We start from the raw sequence: 27,057 nt of genomic DNA, 5'->3' as shown, positions 1-27,057 counted from the left end.
AAAAAATAAATAAATAAATAAAATACAGGAATGGCTAAGAGCATAAGACTGGACTATTCTGAAGTGGCGTTCTATGAGCCCAAATAAAAATTCTATTGAACATCAAAGGAAGGAACTGAAACAGGCCATCTGGAAAAGCATCCATCCATACCCGAGACAAGTTGAGCAGTTTGGTCATGAAGATTTGAGCAAAATACCTGCTGAGAGGTGTATAAGTCTCACTGAAAGTTACATAAATAATTTGTTTGCAATTATCTCAAGTTTTAGTTGTGCTATTAGTTAAGGCAGTGTTTCTCAACCCTGGTCCTCGTAGTACACTATCCAGTCTGTTTTCCATGTTTCCATATTTCACGTAGCTGAAGATCGTTATCAGACTTCACCAGAGATTGCTGATGAGCTGTCATTGGAATCAGCTGTGGGCCCCAATGACCAGGGTTGAGAAACACTGAGTTAAAGGTTAGTTACGAGTTATGGCTAACATCAGTTTTGTTCAGGCCTGTTTCATCAGTTTGTTTTCAAAAATAATTCTATTCAAACAATTCAAAAGCTATGTTTGATTTTCAGTGTTCATTTTCATTGAATTAGTAAAACGCTTGTGTCAGGCCAAAACCTTTTACCTCCCAAATCGGCACTTTTCAGGTGACCCCAAAAACGGCTCAACCCTGAACATTTTCTCATCAAAGAGAGAAGCACTTTAGATTAATATTCATACATTCAATAATTCATAAAAATAACACCCACACACGTGGATTGTCCAAAAACGTAGGAAAAACGTGTAATTTACCAAATTGTGATTAATGAGGTTTCAGCCCGATACCAGCAGTGTGTGTCTATGTGCACGTGTGGGTGTGCGCTTGTGTGCATGAAAATGATGCGTACACCCTGGTCTGGTCAATCACAGGGCACCAAGTCAACAATTTACCTTCACATTCATACCCATACTAACTTGGATGTTTGTTTGTTTTTATATAATGGGAAGAAGCAGGAGAATCAGCAGAAAAGCCATTCTCGCATGGGGTGAACACGCAAATGCCATGTAGCAAGACCAGAGCTGAGATTCAAACCCAGAACCTCTCACCTCTGAGGCAGATGTATTAACTGTTATGTGACACATATTTGGCCAATTACATTTTCCATAGAGAATAATAATTTAATCGAGTGGGGGTTCTTAGTCCATGATAGTGTTAATTTCATTGACGAAAACTAATAATAAATGAGAATATTTTCATCAACACATTTTTCACCGGATGAAAGCTAAACTAGACTAAAACCACCATTAATAAACAAATGCGACTAAATCAGTCTGCATCGTCGACGAATGAAGACGAGACAAAAATGTAGTTCATTTAATAAAAACTGGACTAAAATCTATGGACATTTCAGTTCACGAACAAAGACTAGAAGAAAATTATGATTTTGTAAAAATCCTGTCTCCGCTAATCTGTCACTCACACACAGTGACACCTCCCCTTTCAAATCTGCAGCTAGTGAGTGCAACATGCCTTAATACGGGGCAGAGAAGGTGGATTCATGGTGAAAGGTTAAAAAAAAATAAAAAAAAATGTAAAGCACTGGCCATGCTTTCACTGGCAGAAAGAGACGACGTGATATATTGACACATTATCACTACGTGTGGAGAAAAACCCTATGCTTGATTTTAGTCGAAGGGAAGGAATGTGGACAAGGTAGCTGGAAAAGAACAACAAACCTGAAGAGACGGCACAGTCCACCACAAAGACATCGCGATAAGTTAACAAAAATTTTGGTGGTGGTTGTTTATAATATAACAACCCAACAGCTATACCGTTCCAACAACAATGTTAATTTGACCGTTAACTAATGGTGGCTAATTTACTAGCTTGTAGCATGGTGTCATAGCCACTTGTTGATATACTGTAATTATTAGGGGTGTTAAAAAAAAAATCGATTCGGCGATATATCGCGATACTACATCGCGCGATTCTCGAATCGATTCAATAATCGGCAGGATCGATTTTTTTTAATTTTTTTTTTTTTTTTTTTTTTAGGATTCACACCTTGAGCATGGAAGAATGTTATATGAACGGAACATTAAGCCTTAATATTTTATTTTAATGCTGTTCAAACATGAAACAGATTACAACCTCTATAAGACTGAAATTTCAGATAAATAAATAATACATTTTCATATAAATCTTACACTCTACAAGCTTACTGATTAGTATTTTCTAAATTTGAATGAAAAAAAATCGCAACAATCGACTTATAAATTCGTATCGGGATTAATCGGTATCGAATCGAATCGTGACCTGTGAATCGTGATACGAATCGAATCGTCAGGTACTAGGCAATTCACACCCCTAGTAATTATGTGTGAAGTTGTTTTTCATCAAAAAGATGAGAGAAAATTTTATGTTAAGTAGTTTTAGATTAGATGGAAGTGTTCAATATCCATCCATACATTTCCTTAACCGCTTAATCCTCACAAGGGTCGCGGGGGGTGCTGGAGCCCATCCCAGTCGGCTTCAGGCAGTAGGCAGGGTACACCCTGAACTGGTTGCCAGCCAATCGCAGGGCACACAAAGACAAACAAACCATCCACACCCAAGGACAATTCAGAGCGCTCAATTAACCTGCCATGCACGTCTTTGGAATGTGGGAGGAGAGCGGAGTACCCGGAGAAATCCCACGCAGGCACGGGGAGAACGTATAAACCCCACCCAGGAAGGCCGAAGCCCGGACTCGATCTCACGTCCTCTGCAAGTGCTAACCAGTCGTGCCACCAATGTTCAATATCTTCTGACAAAAAATGCAAAGAGTAAAAATCATTGTCCTGCCAACTAAAATGTTGACAGTTTTTGTTAACTAAAACTAGATGAATAAAATTACAATTTTCTTTGACTAAAATACTCGACATGTAGTCAACTAAAGAGTGACTAAATAAAAACAGGATGAGGTTGACTGAAACTGTACTAAAACAGACTACATTTAAAAACGGCTGATAAAATCAACACTCGTCCATGACAGTGAATGTGTTTAGTTAGATCTAGTTGACCAACAATACAGACGAAAAAAGAACTAATGAACGAACGAATGAAAGAAAAAAGAAAGAAGAGGGTCATGTCTTCCTGCACAACTTCAAAATGATGACATCCGATGATCTGTTAAAATATTTCGTTTCAGATGTTTTACGAATCAATACGCACGAGGCATTTTGAACATCCAATAGTGAGAGAATGTTTGCAGCGACAGGAAAGGTTTATGATACTATGTGGTGAAATTGTCAAGAAATGTGCATGTACTGCAAAGAGGCAATATAGCCAAGCACCAGAACAACCAGCATACATGGAGGGTATGTTTAAAAAAAGGCCTCAATCTCACAGGCATGTCTCAAGAATAAACATGTTCCGATTGCTGTGTTGCTTCCCTTGAATATGATGAAAATGTGCAGCAAGTCAGCGAGTGTCGTGGTGATGTTGGCCACAGATCCCAACCATTGCGTACTGCCTCTTGACCTTCACACCAGTCGGAACTTATTTGAATCTGTGGCCTGCAACCATGCAACCAAGAGCTCATCGGGAAATCTGACAGAAGTTTCATCAAAAGGGACCAGGAGCATGAAGTGCAAAAGATGTGGCTGATGACAGATTCCACTGTTCACCACAAAATGTGCTCTGTGATGTATTGATTTCATCTTGAATGCTCCACAAGACCATGATTCCATTAATCCACCCATTCTTGAACTGCTTATGCGAATAGTAACATCACGCAAGTGTCTGTTCATCCTGAGTTATGACTGTCTGTAATGTACAATAAAAAGAATTAGTGGCGTGTGACAGATCTTTGCTTTAAGTTGACGTACTCTGACCTTGATCAAATGGGCACTCCACTGTACATTTTTTTTGTGTTGTGTTGTGTTTACTGTAAGCTGTACCTTCCTTGGGGGTAGATGTATCTTGGGGGTAGATGGGTAGGGTCCGTTATTGATGAGGTGAATGTTTGCTAATTTTGTTCGTATGTGATCAAAATCACAACACAGCTGGCTCGCTGTCACGACATTGTTCAGTGTTTGTCGTTTCAGTGTGTCACATGTTAAGTGTTTTGTTGGGAGAATGGTGGGAGGGGGATTCCAGCTAGTAGACCACTGACCCACATAGAATTGTAGTATGTTAGAAAAGGTGAGGGGGGCAAAAAAAAGAAGACAAGGTAATGATGATCAGCTTTCTCAACTAAACCAAACCAAACCAAATCCTCTGGATGTTTTAACTTTATAGCGTGGAGCAAAAAAAACATCAGTTGCAGGGGAGGAATGACTTCATGTTGGCTGTAGCAAAGCAATGAAAATCTAATCCCAGTCATTGTCACGTGGACTGTGACTTAACTCTCCATCTCCGATAAGAGCCTTAACAACCCACAACACCAAGGTGTGATATTTTGGAACAGTGTATGTTAGTTCGTAATAAGTGAAGCAGTATCAGGAGTGTCCAAGCCGCAGAACCAAGAAAAGGTAAGAATTGGTTTTAACATACTGCACATCATAGGTCTCAAACTCTGGCCCTTCGGGAGATGCAGTCCTGCATGTTTTACAACCTTCCTACGACACACCTGACTTAAATGATCACGATCATTACCAGGTTTCTGCAGAGCTTAATGAATTAGGTGTGTTGGAGGAAGGAAACCAATACATGCAGGTCTACGGCCTTCAAGGACTGGCGTTTGAGACATATGCTTGTATATAGAAATGTTTGAAGCATGATGCAGAGCAATGATGGCTGTAAATTGTACTATGTCAATGTGCTGTATGTATGCAATATGAGATGCATACTGAGACTGTAAACCTAACTCCCAGTTTTCTCACAAAGGATAAAATAAACAGAAACTGAATTCATCCACAGACTTGTGAAGGGTTTGTGAGAAAGGTTCCTATTGAAATAAATACAAATCGAATCCATCCGTTCCAGCCCCAGAACAAAGATACCTTCGCAGACGCCCATTAAGGAGCAAACTGCCCAGGTGGGATAACTCTGCCATGTTGAGATGTGACCGGAGATCTCCCACTGAGCTGCTGGACGACCAACCCGCACTGTAGCACTAGCAGGCAGCAGGGCTGCTGCTTCCCCAGCCACAGCACGCTCCCTGCCTCACCGGCGACAGCCCACTGGACGCCGCCGGAACTGTGACACTTTCAACACTGAGGTCTAATTTACTGGGGAGGGGGGGGGAAGATATGTATCTGTGCGTGAAATGCATGGAGCAGCCGATGCTTGCACTGTGTACAAAAGTACAACTGGACGTTCCATATGGATGCCATGACTGTGGACTGTTTGTGAAGTATACTTTGAGAATTGAAGCAGTGTTTATCTGAAAATGACTTTATAAATCCATTTGTTAGTGTACAGGATGGTTCCTGAACAGAGGGTCCACTGTAATCAGTATTTTAGTGGCATATACTGTACTTGTATGCTATTGTAGTATGCTATTGTAGTATGCTATTCCAAGTTTCATGTTGTGTTGTATCCAGGGTTGGGGAATCCAGGTCCAGAAAGTAAATACGAAGGATGCCCCGCTCTGATCACATGATCGGAAATCGGACCCGTTCACGTGTTTGCTGACTCGATCAGAATCGGACGTTATCTCTCGATCAGGACTCGGATAAATATCTGAGGTTCTTTTCGTAACTTTTTATTATATTTGGAGTTACTTGGTGGCATAAAATGAGACCTACTTTTTCCACACCTGTTAGGGTGAAGCATGATGTCACTTTGCTACAGTGACACTGTTGGCCGAATGCCATCCAGCGGGTACAAAGAAATAGCTATTAGTTGCACAGTATGTCGGCTGTGTGGAGGTATTTAGAAGTACATGATAATCGGAATGTGGAAAGTGGAGACGGGGGGACTTGCACTGTGTGCAAAGTGAGTATGTAGTTTGGCAGAAAGGATAGAGATGCGTTTCACGCTTCCCAGCTGCACTTCACTGAGAGGCAGCCCTGCCATCAGGGCGACTCTGGACGTGCTTCGGCACCTTCCCGGGGATCCAGCTGTGGTGAATCTGCAGTAATGTCAGTAGCCCTTCAAAGTGACTCCGGCGCCTAGCCTAGCACGAATCCGGAGAGTCGGTTGTCCTTCGGGAGGTCGCCGATCCAGCCCGGGCGGCAGTCTAGCTTGGTGGCAAGTCCAGACCCAAAGTCGGGTAAGATTAACTCATTCACTCCCAGTCATTTTCACTGAAGAAACCTGCTCCCGGCTGTTTTACTAGATTTTGACTGATTTTGCAAGGCCCACAGAAGATTGAGTTATATTGCTATTAAAACATGGAAACTATCAAAAGAAAGATTAGTGTCTCTTCTTTTATTGGGGGGTATATTCGTAATCGTTTTGCAGTAATTAGCATTAGAATATAGCTAGGTTTCATCATTAGTCACAAACTTGTTGAAAATACTGGGAAAAAGAGCTTGTTGTAACATGGCCCTGGCTGATCTCTTATGCTCTGCTTCCACCTGCTGGCCGTTTTTTGTAATAACTACCATTGCTTTAAGTGACCTCTTCAGGTCAGTATCTGAATTAAAACCTTCTGTATGCTTCTGTATGCATTACAAAATATATGTTTTTTGGAGTGAGGGACAAAGAATTTAAAAAATTTATTTATACGTTTTGGGGTTTGAATGAGTTAAAATACATTTTTTGCTTGCTTGCCCTTCAAATGCCGCCTTTTGTTTGTCTTGAAGTTGCCCCCCCACCCCAAGCAAAATTTGAAGGAAATAGTCCTTTTGTGACAAAGTATGGTTTGTGCTGCTACTGTTTTGCAGTTACTAGCAATTGTTTTTTTAGGTCATCCAGAGTTCACCCAGCCACCATCATCTACTGGGAAACGTAAAAAGTGTAGTTTTGTGCAAATTCTGCAAAAGGGTGTTTTCACTGAAGTGCTTCAACCGTCCAGTTCCATAGGCATGAAGAATAGGTCGAAACGACCACTTTAAGCTGTGTGCGTGTCTCTCAAAGTTTCAGCACATTTCATGTGTGTGGACGTCACTAATACCAAAACAAAGGATGCCTGCACATTGTGCAGAATATTCTTGAACACAACACCATACAGTGCCAACGAGGAAACGGAATAACCTCTCATACGTAAGATTTTTTCTCTCTCTCTCTTTTCAAATATTTTGTAAAAAATAGTGCATGCAGTATCTTAACAGCAAAAAAATAGACCTTGTGAAAATCAGTTGAATCAGCTTTCATCTTTTTGTGTTGCCATGTGAATGTAAACTGCCCAGAGGCTTTAATGCCGTTCGTGCTAGCCCATGACACAAACTATAAGGCTTTTTTGTTTTGTTTGTTTAAAGCTAGATTTCAGAGTGATGTCCAAATTTATCAGTCATCTGTCTTGCAAAGTGGTTTTAAGAGTTGTTTGACAGTGATGTATTGGATGATAAAGTTTCAACTGTTTCTTGCTTGAGTAATAAAGGTATTCATTAGAGATAGACCGATATGCTTTTTTCAGGGCCGATACCGATACCGATTATCGGTAGTCAAGGAGTCAGATAACCGATATTTGAAGCTGATATTCATTTGCAGTAAAAGTTAAAATGTTGGCACCAAATTTTTGAATAATGCAAACCCTAACCGTTCTTTACAATGGATTCTCACACTGCACTTTTCATTTTACATCCTTCCATCTGCAATAAGACGTTGGTGGCGGGGGGAGTTAAATGTGGGGGCCAACGTGGCATTACCTTTTATAGCATTTGGGATACTTGTAGTTTTATTCTATAAATGTTATATTTTTATACTTTGAAGTAATAGGAGGAACCCTGTCATTCAAAATGTGCATCAGCTGTGGCATTACTTATTACTACAGCAAAAAAAACAAAAAAAGAAATCCATGAGAGAAACTATTCATCCCTGAACACCATACAGTTCTTGTAGACCTTATTATGATTATTGTTATTGTTACCATATAGACAGTATTGATAAGCTTAGGATCTTAAATCGAGACCAGCAATATCATGCTACTCCTCTCTACAAGAGAACTGTCAAAAGACAGCTTCAGGATACAACACACTTCATCATGTAGTTTACTGCCACTTAGGATGCCCCAATCAACCCAGAAAAAGGTAGAGTAAAATAGCTTGGTTATTATAATAGTAAGAATAACTTGGTTAAACAGGCATTGTTGCGGTGGACCGCTGCCAGTTTCTGCTGTTTAATGTGTTTTACACTTATAGACACGTGTGTGTATGTGGGCACACTATTCTCTCACTACTGTACTGTACTGTATCACTTAATGGCACAGATGTACTTGTCTAAATAATAACTGGTCTGCAACATTGCTAATTCACATTAACAAGCACTATCTTAGCTGTCCACATGAATAGTTACTAACACACGAGAAAGTTATACAACACACCAAGCATGAGCTCATTATTCAAAGTATGATGCACGTAACGAAATTACATCACTGAACATCAATTGCAGCCGACTACGGCCGTAGATGTTACATATTAGTGGCATCCATTGAGAGGATAATGTCCCAACTGACGGCAGACATGACGTGAAAAGAGAGACAAAACGAGCAAATAAGCACACTATACTTTCGTGCACTTCTCTACTAATGCCTAACATAAGAAAGAGAACACGTTCGTGTAGTTAAACGGTGTTTGAAACACTTAATTAGTTACGGAGCGGACTTTAACGAGGTGCACAACGAGCTGTCAATCAAATCGACGTCGAAGCTTAACCCCGGGTTTTCACCGGATGCGGTTGCGGTGCGGTCCGGCGACGCAAGCAATTAGATTCCATTCATTCGAATGGTGCAGTTTACACCGCTTGCGGGTGCGTTGCGTGTCGACTGCGTCTCAGCTGCGGCGTGCCGCAGGCCTTCCGCAAGGATAGACCTATTTTCTATTTTTGCCGGACGCCGCAGCGGTAGGCCTCCGGCAAATGGCAAGCTAGCACAAAACACATCGAGCGGGACAGGAAGACCGACGCAGTTTCAAAATAAATTTCCGGTTACCTTTCAGAATAAAACACTCGCCAGCTCCTATTTCGCAAGCTTTTCAGCAAAACGCGACGTGGGCGTCGCCGGGCCATGTGCTCATTCACGGTTTAGACACCAGCGAACATGGACGAGGAGAGGTTTATATTGGAGGTGGAAAACCACAAAATAATATATGACACGGCACATCCTTTTTATAAGGACAACCAAAAAAAGGATGCTGCATGGAATCTCATAGCAGAAGAAGAAGAAAAGGTTAAATCAAAAGAAGTCCACCTCTCTTTCTGCTTCTCTGTTGAGCACAGACTTTCTGTATGTTTGTCGTTGTGAAATGCAACATGATCGCGCGCGCGCGGTCCCGCGAGACACGTTGGGAAGTGGGCGGCGATGGAGCTGCCGGACCGCAGCTGTGCGGAGCCGGTGTGGATTGACAAAAAAATTGACCCGTCCGGAGCACGCAGTCAAGACGCACCGCACCGCAACCGCATCCGGTGAAAACCCGGGGTAAGGCACACAACGGCAAACTAGTGCTACTAAAAACACACAATATAAAGTAACTAAACGCTATTTAGTGTCACTGTGGCATCTAACTGCATAATAACCGCTTTGCAACAAGTAGTGGACGTGACCCAGAATGCAATGTGTGCGTCACGAGAGGTAAATATAATGACGTTACTCGACTCTTAACATGGAACTAGACAATATAATAATGACAACTGTTAATATTTGGAACCTTTCTAACAAACATTGTTTACTTAATTAAGTGAAAATGTTTGTGATTCCCTCCCCGAGTAGTTCAAGTAGCGAATTAGCTACTGGGTGTTAGCCTCCATGCTAAGCTGAACACACCACTGTTAGCTAGCGGGGATTCAATGCAAGGCAATGCAGCTCCATTCATATAGTGCATTTAATACACAACATAATTCAATGTGTTTAGCTTATCATGGTGAAAAGTTCGGCGGAGTCTCTTCTCTTTTAACTTACCTTCGAAGCATGTGTCTTGCGTTGTGTCCGTGGGTGCGTGGGTGCGTGTGTGACCGGCTACTGTGATACACGGTATACACTACTGATTGGTTCTGGCTCTTGCACGGCTAACCAATCAAATGCTGCTATGGGCGTTACGTTGCTGGATTGGACTCCATAACAGACAGAGACGCTCTGGGCTGCATTCGAAGCGAAAAGACGGAGTTTTAAATGGATCGCTTATATCGGCCGTCAGATTAATAAAACAGGCCGATACCGATATGTACCAATATGTCAAATATCGGCCCGGCCGATTATCGGTCTATCTCTCGTATTCATATTCAAATATTTGAAACTCCTCTCTTTCTCTGTAATGCCACACATGGTATTATTGTGCTTTTGTATATTATTTTGTGATGTGACACTGGTGGTATTAAGAGGTGGATTAGTTCCCTTTGAAATTACCTCTGAAGGCGGAAATTGCACCACCTGCCAGTGGTATAATCAGTGTTAGGACGTTTAACATTCAAATTCATTCAAAGTCCCAACCCACTGGATAAAACCCCAAAAGGCACCATTATGCTTTGCGTTTTCATTTTCCAGTCACACAAAACTGGCCTAAATTGTGTTCAAATATGCAAAGGAAAAATCTATATTGTGCTTCAGTACATCACGGGCTAGGTTTAACACAAGAACTGTAATATACTTACCAACTCCTGACCCGTCGTGTATCAGTGACCCCAAAGAATTATTATATACTGTATTTATGTATCACTGTGCATGATTGTGTTACTTGCGCAAAGAGGAAGGAAGCCTAATGTCAAAGGGGGAACTTAACGCTGCTGTATGGTATGATATGAGATGGAAGAGGATGAGTAGTGAATGGTACATACACGCTGTGTAAAACTTAGGTGATGGTTGCGGAGTGGCCTGAACTCCCGTGAGAGTGGGGTCACAGGCTATGGAAGATGTTTCCTCTGTCTGTGATCCATCAACTTCCATCAGCTCCTCTTCTTTGGCATGCTCTTCAGCTTTTACTGCTAACCTCGCAGACACCCTACTAGAGCTTTGACCCTGAGGGGAAGATATTTTCACTCATTAAACATTTACATTGACTGACAAATTAAATTTGACACTATATTTCTAGATCACTATATTTAAATTGACTTAATTACCTTTGCAGTAGGCATTACAGCTGGAGCTTTTTTCTGCAGTTGACCTCTAGGATTGGACACGTTCGTGTCAGAGAAGGACTTCATCGTGACAGTGGCATGCTGCACAATGCAGTCATTGCCACAATAAACAGATTCCTGTAATGCCGGTTTGGAGCATCCTGGGCCAATACACATTGGACCAGAACAATCTGTCTCCATCTCCCCTTCAGGTTCTGTTCCAGCCTCAGGCCTTATTACAAGAACCTTCTCTATGTGATTCACCTCCAGGTCTACAGTTTTCTGAAACCAGATCGGCATTTTATGACCAGACCTCAATTGGACAATTTCAAGTAATGCAACAATCACGTCAGTTAAGTTACAAATTCAGAATGCCAGAATCCAAATTAAATCCGAACCTTCAGGGTCTCCCACTCCTCTTTGCCCTCTGGTTCTTCACCAGAAGGACTGAGAGACAAGACCTCAGGAGAAATTTCTGGAAGGGCCTGGGAATGACACTCAGACTGGAGTTGCAAGCTCAGCTGCTTTGTAGTGCAAGGTGGGCATATGTACTCTTTACAGCCTTCCGACTCACTTACACCAACACAGTCACCATGGAAATACTCCTGGCAACTGTCACAGGAGATCATGAACCTAGAGGGGGAACCAAATGAAGGGATCAGGAAGTTCATCTAATCATTTCAAGCGGGAGCAGCAACTCTGCCGAGGAGATACAGTACTGAAGTTACCTTTTGTCGTGTTTTTGCCGACAGATGCAGTACAAAGCATTGGGGTCATAACCCTTGGAATCTGATATACTTGGATGTTCCATAACATGTTTAATGACACTGTCGCCTTGCTTTCCCTCCTCATCTGAAGCATCATCATATTGGCCTGCAGTTATGTCAGTATTCAGATCTTCGTTTGTGTCTATAATAATACAGTCTGGGCTTGTTTGTTGAATGGGACTCACAGCTGGTACAGAGGGTGCATCTGATGGATTAACAAGTATCACATCATCATCATCATCATCTTCATCTGCCACAATTTCCTCAACCTCCAATGCCTTAGCCCTCCCTCTTCCCCTTCCCCTGCCTTTGCCCTTTCCTCGCCCTCTCCCTCTGGCCTTTCCTCTTCCACCTCGCCTGGCTCTGCCTCCCTGCCTAGGTTTAAAGTCCAACTGCTCTTTCGTTTCAATCAAAGGCATGTCTTCTTTATCCTCATCTGGACTTGAGATTAAAACTACATTGTTGACATCTGCTTCTGTCACTTCATCTGAAACAACAGGCTGCAAAGTTCCCACATTGTCTTTAGATTTCACGAGTTCAGACTCCTCTGTCTCATCTGCTGTCTGTGGAGAAAGGACCTCTGAGACATTGCCAACTCCCAAAATATCAGTGAGTGCCAAAGATTGTGATAGTTCCACTGGCAAATCATCATCCCCTCCGAGAAGAGTGAAAGCTGTGTGAAAGGCTGACCCGATATCCTGCCACATGCTTGGGTCAAGACACCCTCCTGCAGGGGCTAAAGCTGGTTTTGTCTCCTCAGATACAGGTGAGGACGAGGCAGACCACTCCAGATCTTCTACAACAGTCTGAGGTACTTCAGGAGATTGAGCAGCTTTGTTGTCGTCCGAGGTTGGCGTTGTCTGTGGAAGACGACGACCTCTGAGTCTCCGTGCAGGTGGAGGGCTGTGGGTTATGTCTCCAACTTCTTCCATGAATTCCCGTCGAGCTAGAGTTGATCGCCTGAAACCCCAAGACTTTCTAAGCTGGGTCAATCCTGGTTTATCATCTGAAGCTTGTGACTTGCTCGGCTGCTCCTCTACAAAAATAAACCATAATACCCACAAATAAAGATGAATTATCTAATGATCATTTGGATTCCTGTCAACATAACATAGTACACTAAGTATAAGATATTTTACCTGAGCCTGCATTATTCTCCATTAGTTCCACACTGACATCCACTGGAATGAATCAAGGCTGTCCAAAATAAATATTACTTATTAGCGCACAATTGAAATGAAGTCACGCAGGAAACTGGAACTCAACAGTATCAATTGTGTGTGTGTGCATGTCTCAAAGAGACATAATATACAATAATGTAACAATACCACTCTTATGTACTCTGAAATATTTACACTCCAGCCGTGCCTCAAGTGTACATTAGCGCAACAGTACATTACATTGTCAATATTTTAGTTCTGTTATAGATTTATAAGATTTAATTATACATTTAAAAGATGTCACATTGTTAAATAAATCCAAAATCCTCCACATTTTGTAATAGAGATTTCACCAATATTGTCTGGCAGCCAGCTCGTATAGCCCCTTTATGAACCTAGAAATGTTTAGCACACCAATGATTTATTACAGGAATAGTACATAAGGATCCCCAATATACATACAATATATCTAGGCATAGCTTGATGGCTAACTGCACATTGTAGTGGTAGAACCGCTTCAGTATTATCCAACCACCGTCTGCTTTTTTATTTTTCATAAGGAGTATATCTGATCAAGAACTTTTGCTCACAGCCACACGCTCTGGCATTGTTTTTATGCAACAGCAAATGACGCGTGTACGTCCAAATGGACAACATAACGTATGATGTTATGGATTACGTCACATACCCGTAACGTGAGGCACACACACACGTATCTGCATATTTGTACCCGTAAACCACGAAGCTCATATGCGTAATTGAAGATTCGTAGCCACAAAATAACCCCAATTTTTTCTAAGTGCATGGATACAAATCACCAAACACGAGCTCTCGAATCTGCAGTTACGACACTCTGCTTTGATCGGCACTATATCGCCGCCAAATCATCTGCAAATGTGCCACACACTCGTATGCGTAAGTGTTGCAAAATACTCTGACAGCAAATCTGTATCGGGGGCTAAACTTTATCAAACGTTCATTCTCAACCACATGGACACGAATCATCAGTTACGAGTGCACGAATCTGCTCTTCTCATTCACTGCTTGAAAAAAAGCGAGCCGCGCGCATGACCACTTTTGCACCTCTTGCCTAAGAACCGAGGTGTATTGTCGTAGAGCTGATGCGTATCCGTAACTTCATGCTCATTCCCGACAGACACATGACGTCTATTGTCCAATCAGCTGCTCCCCTATCTCATTTCATGGCGGCTGCCGGGAAAGGCGGAAGGCGACGCTGAAGTTGCATTGCCGAGGCACCACTCACGTTGGGTGAAACTTGTTGATTTCGGAGGACTCCCGTTTGCGAAACTAGTGATAAAGTCAACAACATTTCGTTTTTGTGGAAACGGGAGTCCTCCAAAATCTGCTTCAGGAATTTGGGACAATACAAACGTGGATTAGCAGAACATCTTTCACTTTATCCCGGGATCGATACCAACTCTTGAAACTAATGAGCCAATATTACTTCAGGTGCAGACATAAAGATTGTTTGTAAACAGAAGCACACAGAAAAGATGAGACTGGCCACGCCCAACTCAATTTGTAGTCAAAAACACACGGCTCTTTGTCTGGTTTCCTGTGGCAGCCTTGATAAATAGTGTTGCCATGATAAATACAGCCTTAATACAAAAAAAATATGGGCCAAGACAGTGCTTTGTTTTGCAACAATAAAATACATTCTGTCATGATGCGGTGCACTTCTCGTATAAACCACTGGAAAAGCTTTACTTATTAATTCGTGCTAGGCTGCTACATCAGAACTCTGTTGAGCAGACCCTTCACATTGAGCAAGTGCAACGTGATGATGACTTGTTTGAACACGACGGTGGAACCGATTTCATTCGTCAAATGAGGTACCAGGTACATGCACATTCGCTTTGACCCAAATGACTTGGATGGAAAAAAACATTTGAGTACTGTCAGACTACAAGATCGTTCTCAAAACGTGAGAGGAAAAAAAATGCACAGCAACATAAAAATAAGACCATGACAAACTTTTCAGGGCTCTAAACTACAAACAATATGCTCGTAAATCTAGCCAACTTTTCACAGTGCTGGTGAAATGCTGATCATACTAGCTTGAGTCTGTTTTAATTATCCCTCTGCAGTCTCGCTGTTTAAATTAAACATGGTTGAAAGTCACCATCAATTTCACTACTTCAGTCTCCACCTTCTGCATGCTCCCGTTGCAAAGAGAGAACTTTGTCTCCTTATTTAAGGGTACGTTCAGAAACCCTTTCCAAGCGCAATTTGCTCGACTCCAACCATCCTCCAACCATGGGACCTCTCAAAGACCACTCAAAACTGCCGTTCAGTTATTCAGTGCCACAAATAAGGAGTGTGTCGGGCAGTACATATGGAAATGCTTGTTTCAAGCATGAGCTGCTGATTGTTTGTGTGCTTGTGTTGTCGTAACAGCAAGACCTTCGTCGTACTACATTTGCTGCTACAGCGGCGTAGAAGTAGCAACAGAAGAATGTCTTCCAGCTTGAAGACAAAGCGAGATTGAGGGAGATTACCGGTAAATCAAATTTTGTTTACCACTAGAGATGAACGATAATATCGGTGGCCGATAGTTATCGGTACTTATGATGTCATACAGATAAACCAGATAAAGAAATCCGCCAATAATAACAGACATGACACGTTGTGGCTCAAGTTGTGCCCAACTTAACCCCTGGCCTCTCCTATGGTAGTGTCACATACTTGTAATGTCATAATGCATGGGACCTCGGTATGCGTGCAACCTCATGTTCACAGAAGATGCATCATGGTGACATGGCAGTCGCCAGTGTGGGCTTTCTTTACTGTGTCTCCCTAAAATGTTACCCTCACTGTTTTTTTTTTTGTGGCATTTTTAAAACATGACTGTTTTGTTTTGACAAACTCAAAATGAGTTACTGGTTGTCTTTGAAGCAGAGATATCAATAAAATACAGCTTCATGGCGCTTTACACGTTTCAATGCATGTGTATTTTGTACATGTTAGACTTATAGTTAGTGATGCACGATATGAAAAATTTCAACCGATACCGATAACCGATAACTTCCTGCTTTGTATGGTCGATACCGATAACCGATACATTTGTTTTTTTTAGAATTAATATAGCCTTCATATAATCTGCAATTTGTTCATCCAGGAATGGAAAAACTGATGTTTTAGTAGCTCTGATTATGACAGCAAACAAATGTCTCTTTCAAATGTGTATTTCCTATATGAAATGGCTAACGGATAATTACACAAAATAAAAAGTAAGTTTAAGAATAATGAGTAGGGGATAGAAAGAGAAATAAAGGAGGAGATGGTAGAGAGAAAATATTTTCAAAAGTAAGAATCCTTCCTGCTAATAGTATATTTTTACTCAGTGAAGCATCAAAAGAAAAGACATGCAGCCATGCATGCACCCCCACCCCCACATGTTCGCTAACATCAAAGAATCAAAGATTCATACAAAAAATTTAGTCATTAGGTAACCAATCACATTTCGGAGTAATAAATAATTCACTCACAAAAAACAAAGTCATAATTCGAATAAGAACACAGTGACGTTTTTGTCGTCGCGGCTCCATCAAAGCATTTACGACGCACGGAAAGGTGGCATCACTGGCGTTTGCGCAGGAAATTTGCTTTTGTTCAAAAAACTTTTGTATGACAGACCCCATATTATTGTTTGAAGAATTTTATTGGCTATCCAGTGCGTCAGTCGCCAGTCAGTTCCGCTGTGATTGGCCGACACTAAATGCCCAAAACCGCCCGATGAGGGGAGAGTGTTTTTAAAGTAATATAGTGGGGTATATGCCACGGAAGAGGCGGGACTGTTTTTTGCACATCAGTTTGTTTCCGGTTCGTTTTACGACGTGTGGGCTGCGTCAAAAATACTTGTGCTTCCGACTTTGTGTCCCTCGGTTGCGCGTTCGCAACCGGGACCGGCCTCTTCCGTGGCATTTACCCCATTACACCAGGCGTCCGTCTACCATCAACATCATGAGTACTTCCTACAGAACAGCGAGGTCTCACGAGACGGGACATTCCGAGAATTGCGCCTCAGAAGCGAAACGCTCTTCAATGGAAACAATTCAAAATTGTACTTTATCGAAATATTACAATATCGCTTTTATTTTTGCGAAAAAGGGAAATGGAAACGCACCTAGCGTCTTATGCTCGTGTTGCTGCGGATGACCTGCAGCACCTTTCTCCCCAAGCACCAAATCTGCATTTAAAGCTTCTGCCAAACTTATTTTATACTTAAGACAAACGCACGCCACAAAGTGGTATTTTCGCTGTAGAGGAAGAAAATACTACTCACTTCAGCTCAGCATGAGCCCATGTTATTTTTTTAAGTCCGTGCTATATCAGCATGCGAATCCACCGCTGACCGTGCTCTCTTTTATAAGCTTTGAGCCAGGACAGCATGGTAGCATTTTCATTTCCTTTCTCTTAACTCAAGAGTTATTGTTGTCATGTACACACAAGGGCTGGGAAAAAAAAAAGTCGACCAAGTCGACTAAGTCGACTTTAAAAATAGGTCGACTAGAAAAATTGAAGTCGACGCTCCGCCCAGAACCATGTTTGCGCCGCCACGGTCCATGTTTCACACGGACCTTTTATGCCTACACGCAGCGTGTTGCAAACTACCGTACATTGAGGAGGACAGAGTTAAAAAAATGACTCTTGGCACTCCCCTAAAAGACAAAGAATGTCCAGAGTTTGGGACCATTTCAAGAAGATTGAGAGGACAAATAGTTATTTGCAAATTGTGCAAAACAAAAATAGCGTACTATAGCAGTATGTCATCAATGATGCAGCATTTTAGGGGAAACATGCATATGCAGTGCTTGAAGAAACCAGAGCAAGGTAAGTTTAGTTATTATCATCATCATTATTATTATTATTATTATTATTATTATTATTATTATTATTATTATTATTATTATTATTATTATTAGTGTGATAATATTGCTATTTAGAACGCAATGCACTGCACTGTGTGGTGACTGGAAGACGGGTTACCGCTTAAGGCGCCGCTAGACGACTGCGAGTAGCAACACATTGGTAAACTAACCTTCTAACTCCACTGGTCATTCTCAACAAGATATGCAGGCAGGATGGCACACAATATATTTCCTTTCACACGCACGCACATTTACGATGAGCCACTACGGGTAACGAACGGCCGGGAGAGTAAAAAGTTCACATTGAAGGAAGTTGACAAACACTGTGTGCGTGCGTACGTGTGTACAACAGACTGTAAATTGAAGACTAACAACGAGCGTAGCCTGTCAAATGTTATTATCAATTCAAGACTAACGAACGTAGTAGACGAAAACAATATACACGATATCTCGAGTGGCGATATGGTCATTTTTGGATGATACAGCAACAATGGAGTGACAAGTTAATTAAAAGCTGCCACTGCAAGGCATTTTTTTTATGCCCAGCAAGAAGAAGAAGAAGAAGAAAAAAAAAAAAAGTATGACTTTTACTGAGCTAATCAAAATAATGTTCACATGAGTTAAGTTATACGAAATTATTGACTGTTTTGATAGCCACTGCTGTTGTAAATATATCGCGTTGCGTAAGCCTAAGCTCATGCTGCACCTCCACAAAAAAATAAAAAATAAAAAAATGGTGCGACCAAATCCTGTGCTGTGCGACCAACTAAAACTCTTACTTGCACCAGTGCTACCAGTGGAAAAGTTAGTGTAGAAACCTGCCTACAATGGCCATTGATGCAGCATACTTACGGTAGGTACCGCACACATGCACAGAAAGGTTTTCCAAATAACTCCCGTTATGCTCCAAGATCCCGTCCCATATTACTTTGGTCAACACATATTCATAAATTACGAGTCGGTTGTACGACAGTAACGACGCTAGTTATAAGGGCCCGTCTCAGCCAAATATGCCAGGGCCAATTTTTTTCTCCCAGTCCAGCCCTGGGTGCACTGCACTATTGGGCGCAGGCACGGCTAAACATACGCTAGCACAAAACATATGGTAGCATGCTTTCACTTGCTAGTGTATGTTTTTTAAAAAGGCAGTGTAGCAAAACTGAGTTCGGCTGTACTTTCTGGAAGTATTTAACAATGTAAAGAGTGAGTTTGGTTGTACTTGAAGTATTTAACAATGTACTCACGTTACTTTTGATCAATCCTCATCCACAAACCCCTCAAAGTCCTCATCTTCTGTATCTGAAACGAACAGCTGGGCAAATTCTCCATCAAACACACCAGGTTCCCTTTCGTCATTGTAGTCTTGTCGGAGTCAGTCTTGTTACCGTGCAGCTCCTCAGAAATGATGCCCGGCTTTTGCGAAAGCTCCAACATTAGTGCAAGCAAACACGTTTATCTCAAGCTTGCACAATCCATTCACAAATTGTGGCCTAACTCGCTCTAGTCTAGCAGTTCCATAAAGCAAAAGCAGAGAGCACACAGACGTCCAACTGTATCATATACAGGAAAGCCGGCCCTGGTTGAGGACTGGCAGGCATGAGAACCCAATGGACTCACATCAGCTTTCAGTTGAGTCTTTCGGGTTCTCATGCCTGTCAGTCCTCAGCAATATGTCTGCACTGATCCGCTCTTGAAGCGGAGCGCTTATATAAGTCACACATTATTTCTTGTGGATGTCGTGCACGAGCAAGACAAGATGCTGCATCCAAAATCCTATATTAGTGTTGGAATTAATTTGGGGTGTGCTCAAAAAATCGATACGGCAATATATCGTTGCGGGCGTCATTACAATACACGTATCGATACGCAGGTGTCAGAATCGCTATTGCTCATTAACTTTCAATAAGCACTTAACATTTGCCTTTGCAGCTTACATTGTACCTAAAAAATAAAAACCAGCAGTGTCTTTGAAGTTTAGCTCACAAGTGATTGGACACTGTGTCTTGCTAAGAAAAATTAAAGCAGAGGAAGAATATCAACATTTATTTACTTAGAAACTTAACATGGCATGTGTCTTAATGAACCAATTTTCATATATTTTGTTTAAAAACGAAACAGAATAGGTTACATGAATATTTCCCCAAAATATTTCAAATAAGCACATTTTAGAGCTGTAATTTTAATACTTTGATATTTTTGCTCATCTTGGCCCATGCTTATTAATACATTTTCCCGGTGTGTCTGTGAAAGCTGCTCCTTGCTCTGCAGTGCGTGCACATTTAAACCAGGCATGCCACTTGGTGGTAAACCACAAGCTGCTAACAAAAATATTTTTGTCAGTCAACATAACAAACATATCCTTTAGGTAAACATATGACTGTTGTTATAAAATGCAAGTAAATTAATGTAATATATCGGGATACGTATCGCCTTGAAGACCAAGTATTGGGATACATATGTATCGCGATACGTATCGTATCGTGAGGTTGGCGGCAATACCCAGCGCTAGAATTAATGGTATCGGCATATTACTTGTGAGTACTCACCGATACCACTGTTTTAATGCAGTATTGGTATCGGAACAACACTAATTATGACGCCTCCCCGGTGAGGCGTTCGGGGCATGTCCCACTGCAACGAGGCCCCAGGACAACTCAGGACATGCTATGCTGTCTCTTGGCCAGCCTGGGAATGCCTTGGGATCCCCCCCCACCCCCAGTGGAGTTTGACGAAGAGGCTGAGAGGGAAGTCAGGGATTTCCCTGCTAAAACCGCTGTTCCCGCAACCTGACACCAGATAAGCAGCAGAATATGGATGGATGGATTGATGTTTTGCTCCTTGTCAATGGACTTAACCTGACGCAAAAAAAATAAAAAATCTGTTCAGCGCGTGTGCAAAAAGATAAATGCAGATTGATCAATTTACATAAAACTAAATATTAAATATTACATACAGTATTAAAAAAACAAAACTCAAGGTTGTGTTGATTTCATTCTCCAAATTTGTACTGGCCGAGTCGGGCCAGCATCAGTGAATTTTGGGTGGCCCCAGTGTTAATGCACTCATCGCAGGCTTGTGTAGGACTTAATATCAATACCTCGTTACCCCAAAAATTAACCCTATAAAGGTGTGTTACTGTAACACTAAATGTGCAGTTTGAAGCTCTATTTTTTGCAAGCCTGCTTTAATGCGCCCACAATTAGTGCATCTGCAAGTGTGCGACAAATGAGTGACGCCTCATGTTATTCCCCCCCAAATCTATCTTAAAGATCAAAGAAACATTTGATTGTCAGTCTTGCTCTAGATATGTGAACCAGCACAAGTTAGGCTCATGTCCAAGTCAGCCGAGAAAACAAATCAACCACTCTCAACAACCTCCGCTGTGATTATTCAAAACAGAACTTGTAGTGTGGTCTTATTTATGAAGCAAAAAGACTAAGGCTCAATTCTCTCTTCAAATATGAACTCAGCCCAGTCCCTGTATCTATCATTGGTGACAGTGGATGACTGATGGTGGAGGCCAGTGTGTGCTTTGTGTGTTGCGGAGGCTGAGCCCTTTGAGTTTGGCGCACATCTGGAGAATTGTGCCGGGGTACCCAGACTTAGTTTGGAGTTCTTATGCCTTGCTGAGTATTCACTGGCTTCTCGTTAGATCATGTGACTTGCAGACCAAGCTGGAAGCCCTTCTCCCATTTTGACGTGGCCCGAGCAACTCACAGCCTGTCTTGTGTGGCATGTACAGTATGTAGTATATATGTGTGGGTGTATGCGATACCGATTAACTCTTTTAAAAATAAATAAATAAATAAATAAACTAAATAAATAAATAAAAAAATAAAATAAAATAAAATAAAGGGTCACTCTACAAGCTACATTCAGACTTTACACAGATCTGATCAGCTGGATCGGATCTGTTGGATCATTTGCATTTTATGCAAATTTGGTGATAGTCTGTAATGTCATAATTTGCCATCTGATCAATGATGTCATTGATTAGATCCACGAAATCAAACATTACAGAAAACACTATCTCATTCACTCCAGGGACTTTCTGTGCTGCTTTTAATAATAATCAAATGTTTCACAGCTCGTACAGTCTGATTCCCCCCCAATTCTTTTCCATTATTTATTAAACAATTTTGCGGTCTATTTGGGGAGGGTTTTTTTTTTTGGATGGTCATTTTCCACATATGGTCAACTGAGCAAAATCACCAGTGTTAGATTAACACATTGTTAAATCTAACATTAAAAATTGTTTGTGTCCACACCAATGAGTATAAATCTGACAATTTTCAAAGTGTTACTTTTTTCACACTTAACCAGTGTTACTCCAACAATGTATAGTGTTAAAAAAATCTACATGTTGAAATTACTCTACACTCGTGTCAGTGTTAAACATTTAATTCTGGCAAACTACACATAACTCTGGTGTTTAAACACTTATAAGTGCATTGCACTAGTGTCAGTGTTAAAAATGTACTCAAACTACACTTTACTCTGGTAAATGGTACTTCACATGTACAGTGTTATATAGCAACTACTGATGACAGGAGCAACTGGGGGTTCAGTATCTTGCTCAAGGACAGTTTGACATAGTCACACTGGCCTGGGATCGAACCCACACTCTCAAGGTCGGTAGACGACACTCTACCAACTGAGCCACGCTGCCACAACAACAACTGGATATATCGCTATTGAAATGCACGGCGCTGGAAAATTGGAAAGTTTCTCTTTCACAGGAAATGAGGGTGTGGTGAATTTAACACTCAAAGTAGTGCTATTCAGGTTACACCCAACAACATCAACACTCAAGGAAATTTACCCTGACAGTAAAATAACACTGCTTACTAGGGGTGTGAATTGCCTAGTACCTGACGATTCGATTCGTATCACGATTCACAGGTCACGATTCGATTCGATACCGATTAATCCCGATACGAATTTATAAGCCGATTGTTGCGATTTTTTTTCATTCAAATTTAGAAAATACTAATCAGTAAGCTTGTAGAGTGTAAGATTTATATGAAAATGTATTATTTATTTATCTGAAATTTCAGTCTTATAGAGGTTGTAATCTGTTTCATGTTTGAACAGCATTAAAATAAAATATTAAGGCTTAATGTTCCGTTCATATAACATTCTTCCATGCTCAAGGTGTGAATCCTAAAAAAATAAATAAATAAATAAATAAATAAAATAAAAAAAAATCGATTCTGCCGATTATTGAATCGATTCGAGAATCGCGCGATGTAGTATCGCGATATATCGCCGAATCGATTTTTTTTTTTTTTTACACCCCTACTGCTTACTGCATATTAGATCGAACAATGGAAATTTAACACTGACTGTTTTACTGTGTACACAAATTTTGGCTTATAAAGATTAAGGATGTTATGGAAGTTTGAAACTTGGCTTCTACTAAGAAAAAAATAAAAAATAAAATGAAAATAAATAAATAAATAAAAGTTTGCACTTGCAGTAATACAAATGTCATAATTTGAAGCATTTTCGATGCTTTTAAACAACTATAATTTTCTTAATATTTGCCAAAGGCAAGTACATCACCGGAATTGTCTTTAAGACATGTCTTAAACACTGGTGGTATGTAAAACAACTTATTTTTTTTTTTTAAATGTTATGCAGATACCTAAAGCATGTTTGTGTAGAGAAGGATCCTGTGTGACATTTTGTTTATGTTCGGGCGTTGCATCATGGGAGACGTTTGGCAAGAAGCAATGTGTTTTACATGGAGTTCAATGGTTTTTGTACATTCGGACTTGGAGGATGATTATTGCCTTTGACAAGTATACTTGTCAATTATATATTTTTTAGAGCAGGATAGCGGGTATAATGGGGGAAGACTCTGATTATGCTCCACTATAAATTTCAAACTTGGAAACAACTTTACTGATGCCTAACCACCGGTAGATGACATCATTGCCCCATTTTATACGAAATAAACAGTTTTTAAACACAGTAATAACCACAGTATTTTGGCAAACCTACATTATTCTACTGTCAATTATAAAAGAACGGGACGGAACAAAAAGGAGGGAGTCTATTCTGTCATTTTGTAGATTTGGTTTATATATAATTATTGAACGTAATATCACGGGGGTATTGAAAACTTTGAAATTTTCTAAAATGGCTGGCAGTGAATGAGTTTTAAGAGAAGCAGATGGTTAGTTCTTGTTTTGCTATCAATTGTACGGCCTGTCAGGGGCCTGGAAAAAAAAGTTTTTTTTACCGCATTCCCACTGAATAGAGCCGCGAAAACAGAACGAAATGGCTCAGAGCCAGCCGGGAGGGTATAACTTGACGCTCAAAACCTGCGTTCCGGCTGATGCTGACGGGTTTGTGAGGCTCAATTTTATTGCCGGTAAGTACTTGTGACTATATATGTGTTATTTGGAGAGGATTCAAAAAAAGTAATAATAAATTGAGTTTGTGCATTAAAAAATCCGTTGAGTCATATTCAGGTGTTCCAAAGCACGATCGACAACCACCCTGACTTGTTCCTCGTCTTGAAATGGGATCCTGGATCGCTAAACCAGAAGGATAAAGAACCGTCCGGCGTTACGAACAGGGGATCAAAAGGCAACGAGTATCAGAATTGTGTTATTGATCCCTATAAATGAGACAAAATATATATAGTTTGCGCCTAGTTTTATAATTGCGTGTCCACATATTGTTCATCTTCTCCGAATAAATACTAAATACTGCATTCTGCATCTGTGCTTTAGATACCTGCATGTGTACGCAGTAGCTAGCTATAGTTGTCCTATCCTGACAGCTCAATTAAAGGTGCTAAAATGCTAGCATGCTGCTACGTAACATGACTGTATGTTTCTCCAAAATGGATTTGAAAAGAAGTGTGCAAGATCTGATTTCAGTTGTTAAAACTAGAGACCAGATGCCATTGAAATTCTCACAGCACAGGACAAGTGTCACTGTACTAAAGAAGTCACTGCATTTCCAAAAGTAAATAAAAAATAAGGTGTCGTGCTTGTTGCAATGGCTTGTTGACATAATTCCTCCATGGAACTAATGATTGTTGACTGTTTCAGGGGATTGGTTTTGGATTGACGTACTTCCACAAACTCAAATGTAATGCAATAGACCCTCCTTCCCTTCGGCGCCACAAAGAACACTTTAATGAAGAATAATTACCCAGCTTTGCACAGGGCTTTATGTTAAATAAGAGTAAAAGTCCCAAAAGCCGATGTGTGGCCAGGAAACACGTGAGTCGGAGCAAATTTTGTCATCATCCCACATCTCATATGGGCTTTCAATAGTATCAGTTTTGTCGCCACTACATACATTAAGCTTCTCCGTAAACCTCCTCCGCCCGTTAAAGTGCTTAAATAGCGACAATTTCACCCGCTAACTTTCTTTGAGTAGGGTGTTTCTATATTATTTTCTGCCACACAGTCATCCGTGCATGCGCTAAAAAATGTCAACAAATGATCTTCCTATATTTGTACATAGGTTGTTGTGCTCACATGGTGGCAACTAGTGTAATGTTACTGGGTGGCTTAAAAAGCTCCTCCGTTAATATGGATCGTACTCTTGGTTCCAAGTTATGTCAATACATAACTGCATTATTTTTTTCCTCCCATGCTTAACATTCAACCTAGCAAATATTTATCGTTTATCCCAAATTTAATTTTGTTGCAAGCTGTGAATTTTTCAGAAGGGGATTCAGGTTCACTACAACCTGAAAACAAACAATGCATTCATATATTATTAACAAGAGAACATGTGACTCTGAAATGTAAGCTGTGTTTACCATAAGAACTAACCTCAAATCACACCACATAAATTGGAATATAAAATAATTGGCTATTCAAAATCATGTAGTAAACTGCAACACATTAGATAATACATAACAGTGCAAAACGCGTGGTCAAAATGAGAATAAGAATAATGCTATTGTGAAAATGCTCAATATGTCCAAGCTCCTATACAGGCAGTTCCTGTATAGTGGGGGACCCATACTTCACATGTTTACAATAACACTTTCGGTGTACTGTACCTAGCATTTCTGGGTTCAGATAGTTGGCTACTCGGCTTATAGCTACTTTCTCTTTTGGGGGTGACAACATGGGAAATAGGGCTGGCACGCATTACAAAAATCGAAAGTCATTTTCTGAATTCTGAATAGTCAAGACATTCAACTAACCAAACGATGAATACGTTTTCATAATCAAGCGCCGGACCGTTACAAGGAAGGAAAGCGCTCTTGGCCACAAACACTTTGATATTTGCACAAAAGAGCAGTTGAACAGACGAGTTAAGCAGACGACATTGCGTATAGCTCGTTTAGCTAACGCTTACGAGCTCGTCAATCTAGTAAAATTCGATGATCTGCTAATGTGTGTACTAAGACAAATCTAACCTTTAACGGCTGTGTGTTGTTTTGCGTGGACGCCACGAGGAAATCAGAACGCATACCTCCGACACAAGTGGATTATTATCCAACTAACACTGGAATTGTCCTGTTAGCTTGTTAGCACAACCGTCCATTTTGTCTTGCTCTACTTCCAGGATATCGCGAGACTGCTGCGAGTGTGAGTTCCCGATACTTATTTCCGTTTCCGTTTTTCTCTATTAAACTTTATTTAAACAACAAAAAGTTGTTTCATTACAGAGGATATAAAAGCTAAATAAAATAAAAACAGATTAAAAAAATAAATAAAATAGAAAAGACACAGTATAAAATCAGACTATTTTGTGGACAAGTTTGCACTAATTTTGCCTTGACAGCTTTTTAATTCGTAGAAGTAGATAATTTAGAAAAATACAACTAATCGAAATTTGCTTTCTCATTCATGCATTTTGATCTATTTTTGCTAAATTAACGTTTATCAGTATTTATCAGTCTTATCACATTCAATGACACCAATGGTACATGTTTTCAAAATACAGAAAAGCTACATGGACAAGAGTCAAGACCAGAATAAATCAACTAATGGCTCTCTTATCTCGCCACATAGGCTGCAATTAAGATCTAAATCTTTCTTTAAAAAACACAAAAATATAGGGGAAATCAATGCAAAGCTCTTTAATTTTGTCCCGAATGAAGAATTTGTGGCAAGAGCCAAACTTTCTCCCAGATTATATTACCTAC

General features: G+C 40.6%; 1 protein-coding gene across 3 annotated transcripts in view; it reads right to left on the bottom strand.

Annotated features, from left to right (window-relative positions):
• Positions 1-26,818, bottom strand: part of LOC144013606 (uncharacterized) — a 43,155-nt gene extending 16,337 nt beyond the window's left edge. Inside the window, exons 1-6 of one of the 3 annotated variants that reach the window (XM_077512682.1) lie at positions 26,326-26,818; positions 13,015-13,072; positions 11,837-12,911; positions 11,507-11,741; positions 11,112-11,390; positions 10,830-11,010 (exon numbers count right to left, since the gene is read on the bottom strand). In XM_077512682.1, coding sequence (XP_077368808.1) covers positions 10,830-11,010; positions 11,112-11,390; positions 11,507-11,741; positions 11,837-12,911; positions 13,015-13,036 — 1,792 coding nt within the window. In that variant the 5' untranslated portion in view covers positions 13,037-13,072; positions 26,326-26,818. Of the gene's footprint in view, positions 1-1,577; positions 11,011-11,111; positions 11,391-11,506; positions 11,742-11,836; positions 12,912-13,014; positions 13,073-26,325 lie in introns of those variants that run through there. The other 2 variants (XM_077512681.1, XM_077512683.1) reach the window with 2 other exon arrangements.
• Between the last annotated feature and the right edge of the window lie 239 nt (positions 26,819-27,057).

Source organism: Festucalex cinctus, chromosome 2, assembly GCF_051991245.1.
Source record: "Festucalex cinctus isolate MCC-2025b chromosome 2, RoL_Fcin_1.0, whole genome shotgun sequence".
NCBI lineage: Eukaryota > Metazoa > Chordata > Actinopteri > Syngnathiformes > Syngnathidae > Festucalex > Festucalex cinctus.
This window is presented reverse-complemented; position numbering and strand designations above follow the sequence as displayed.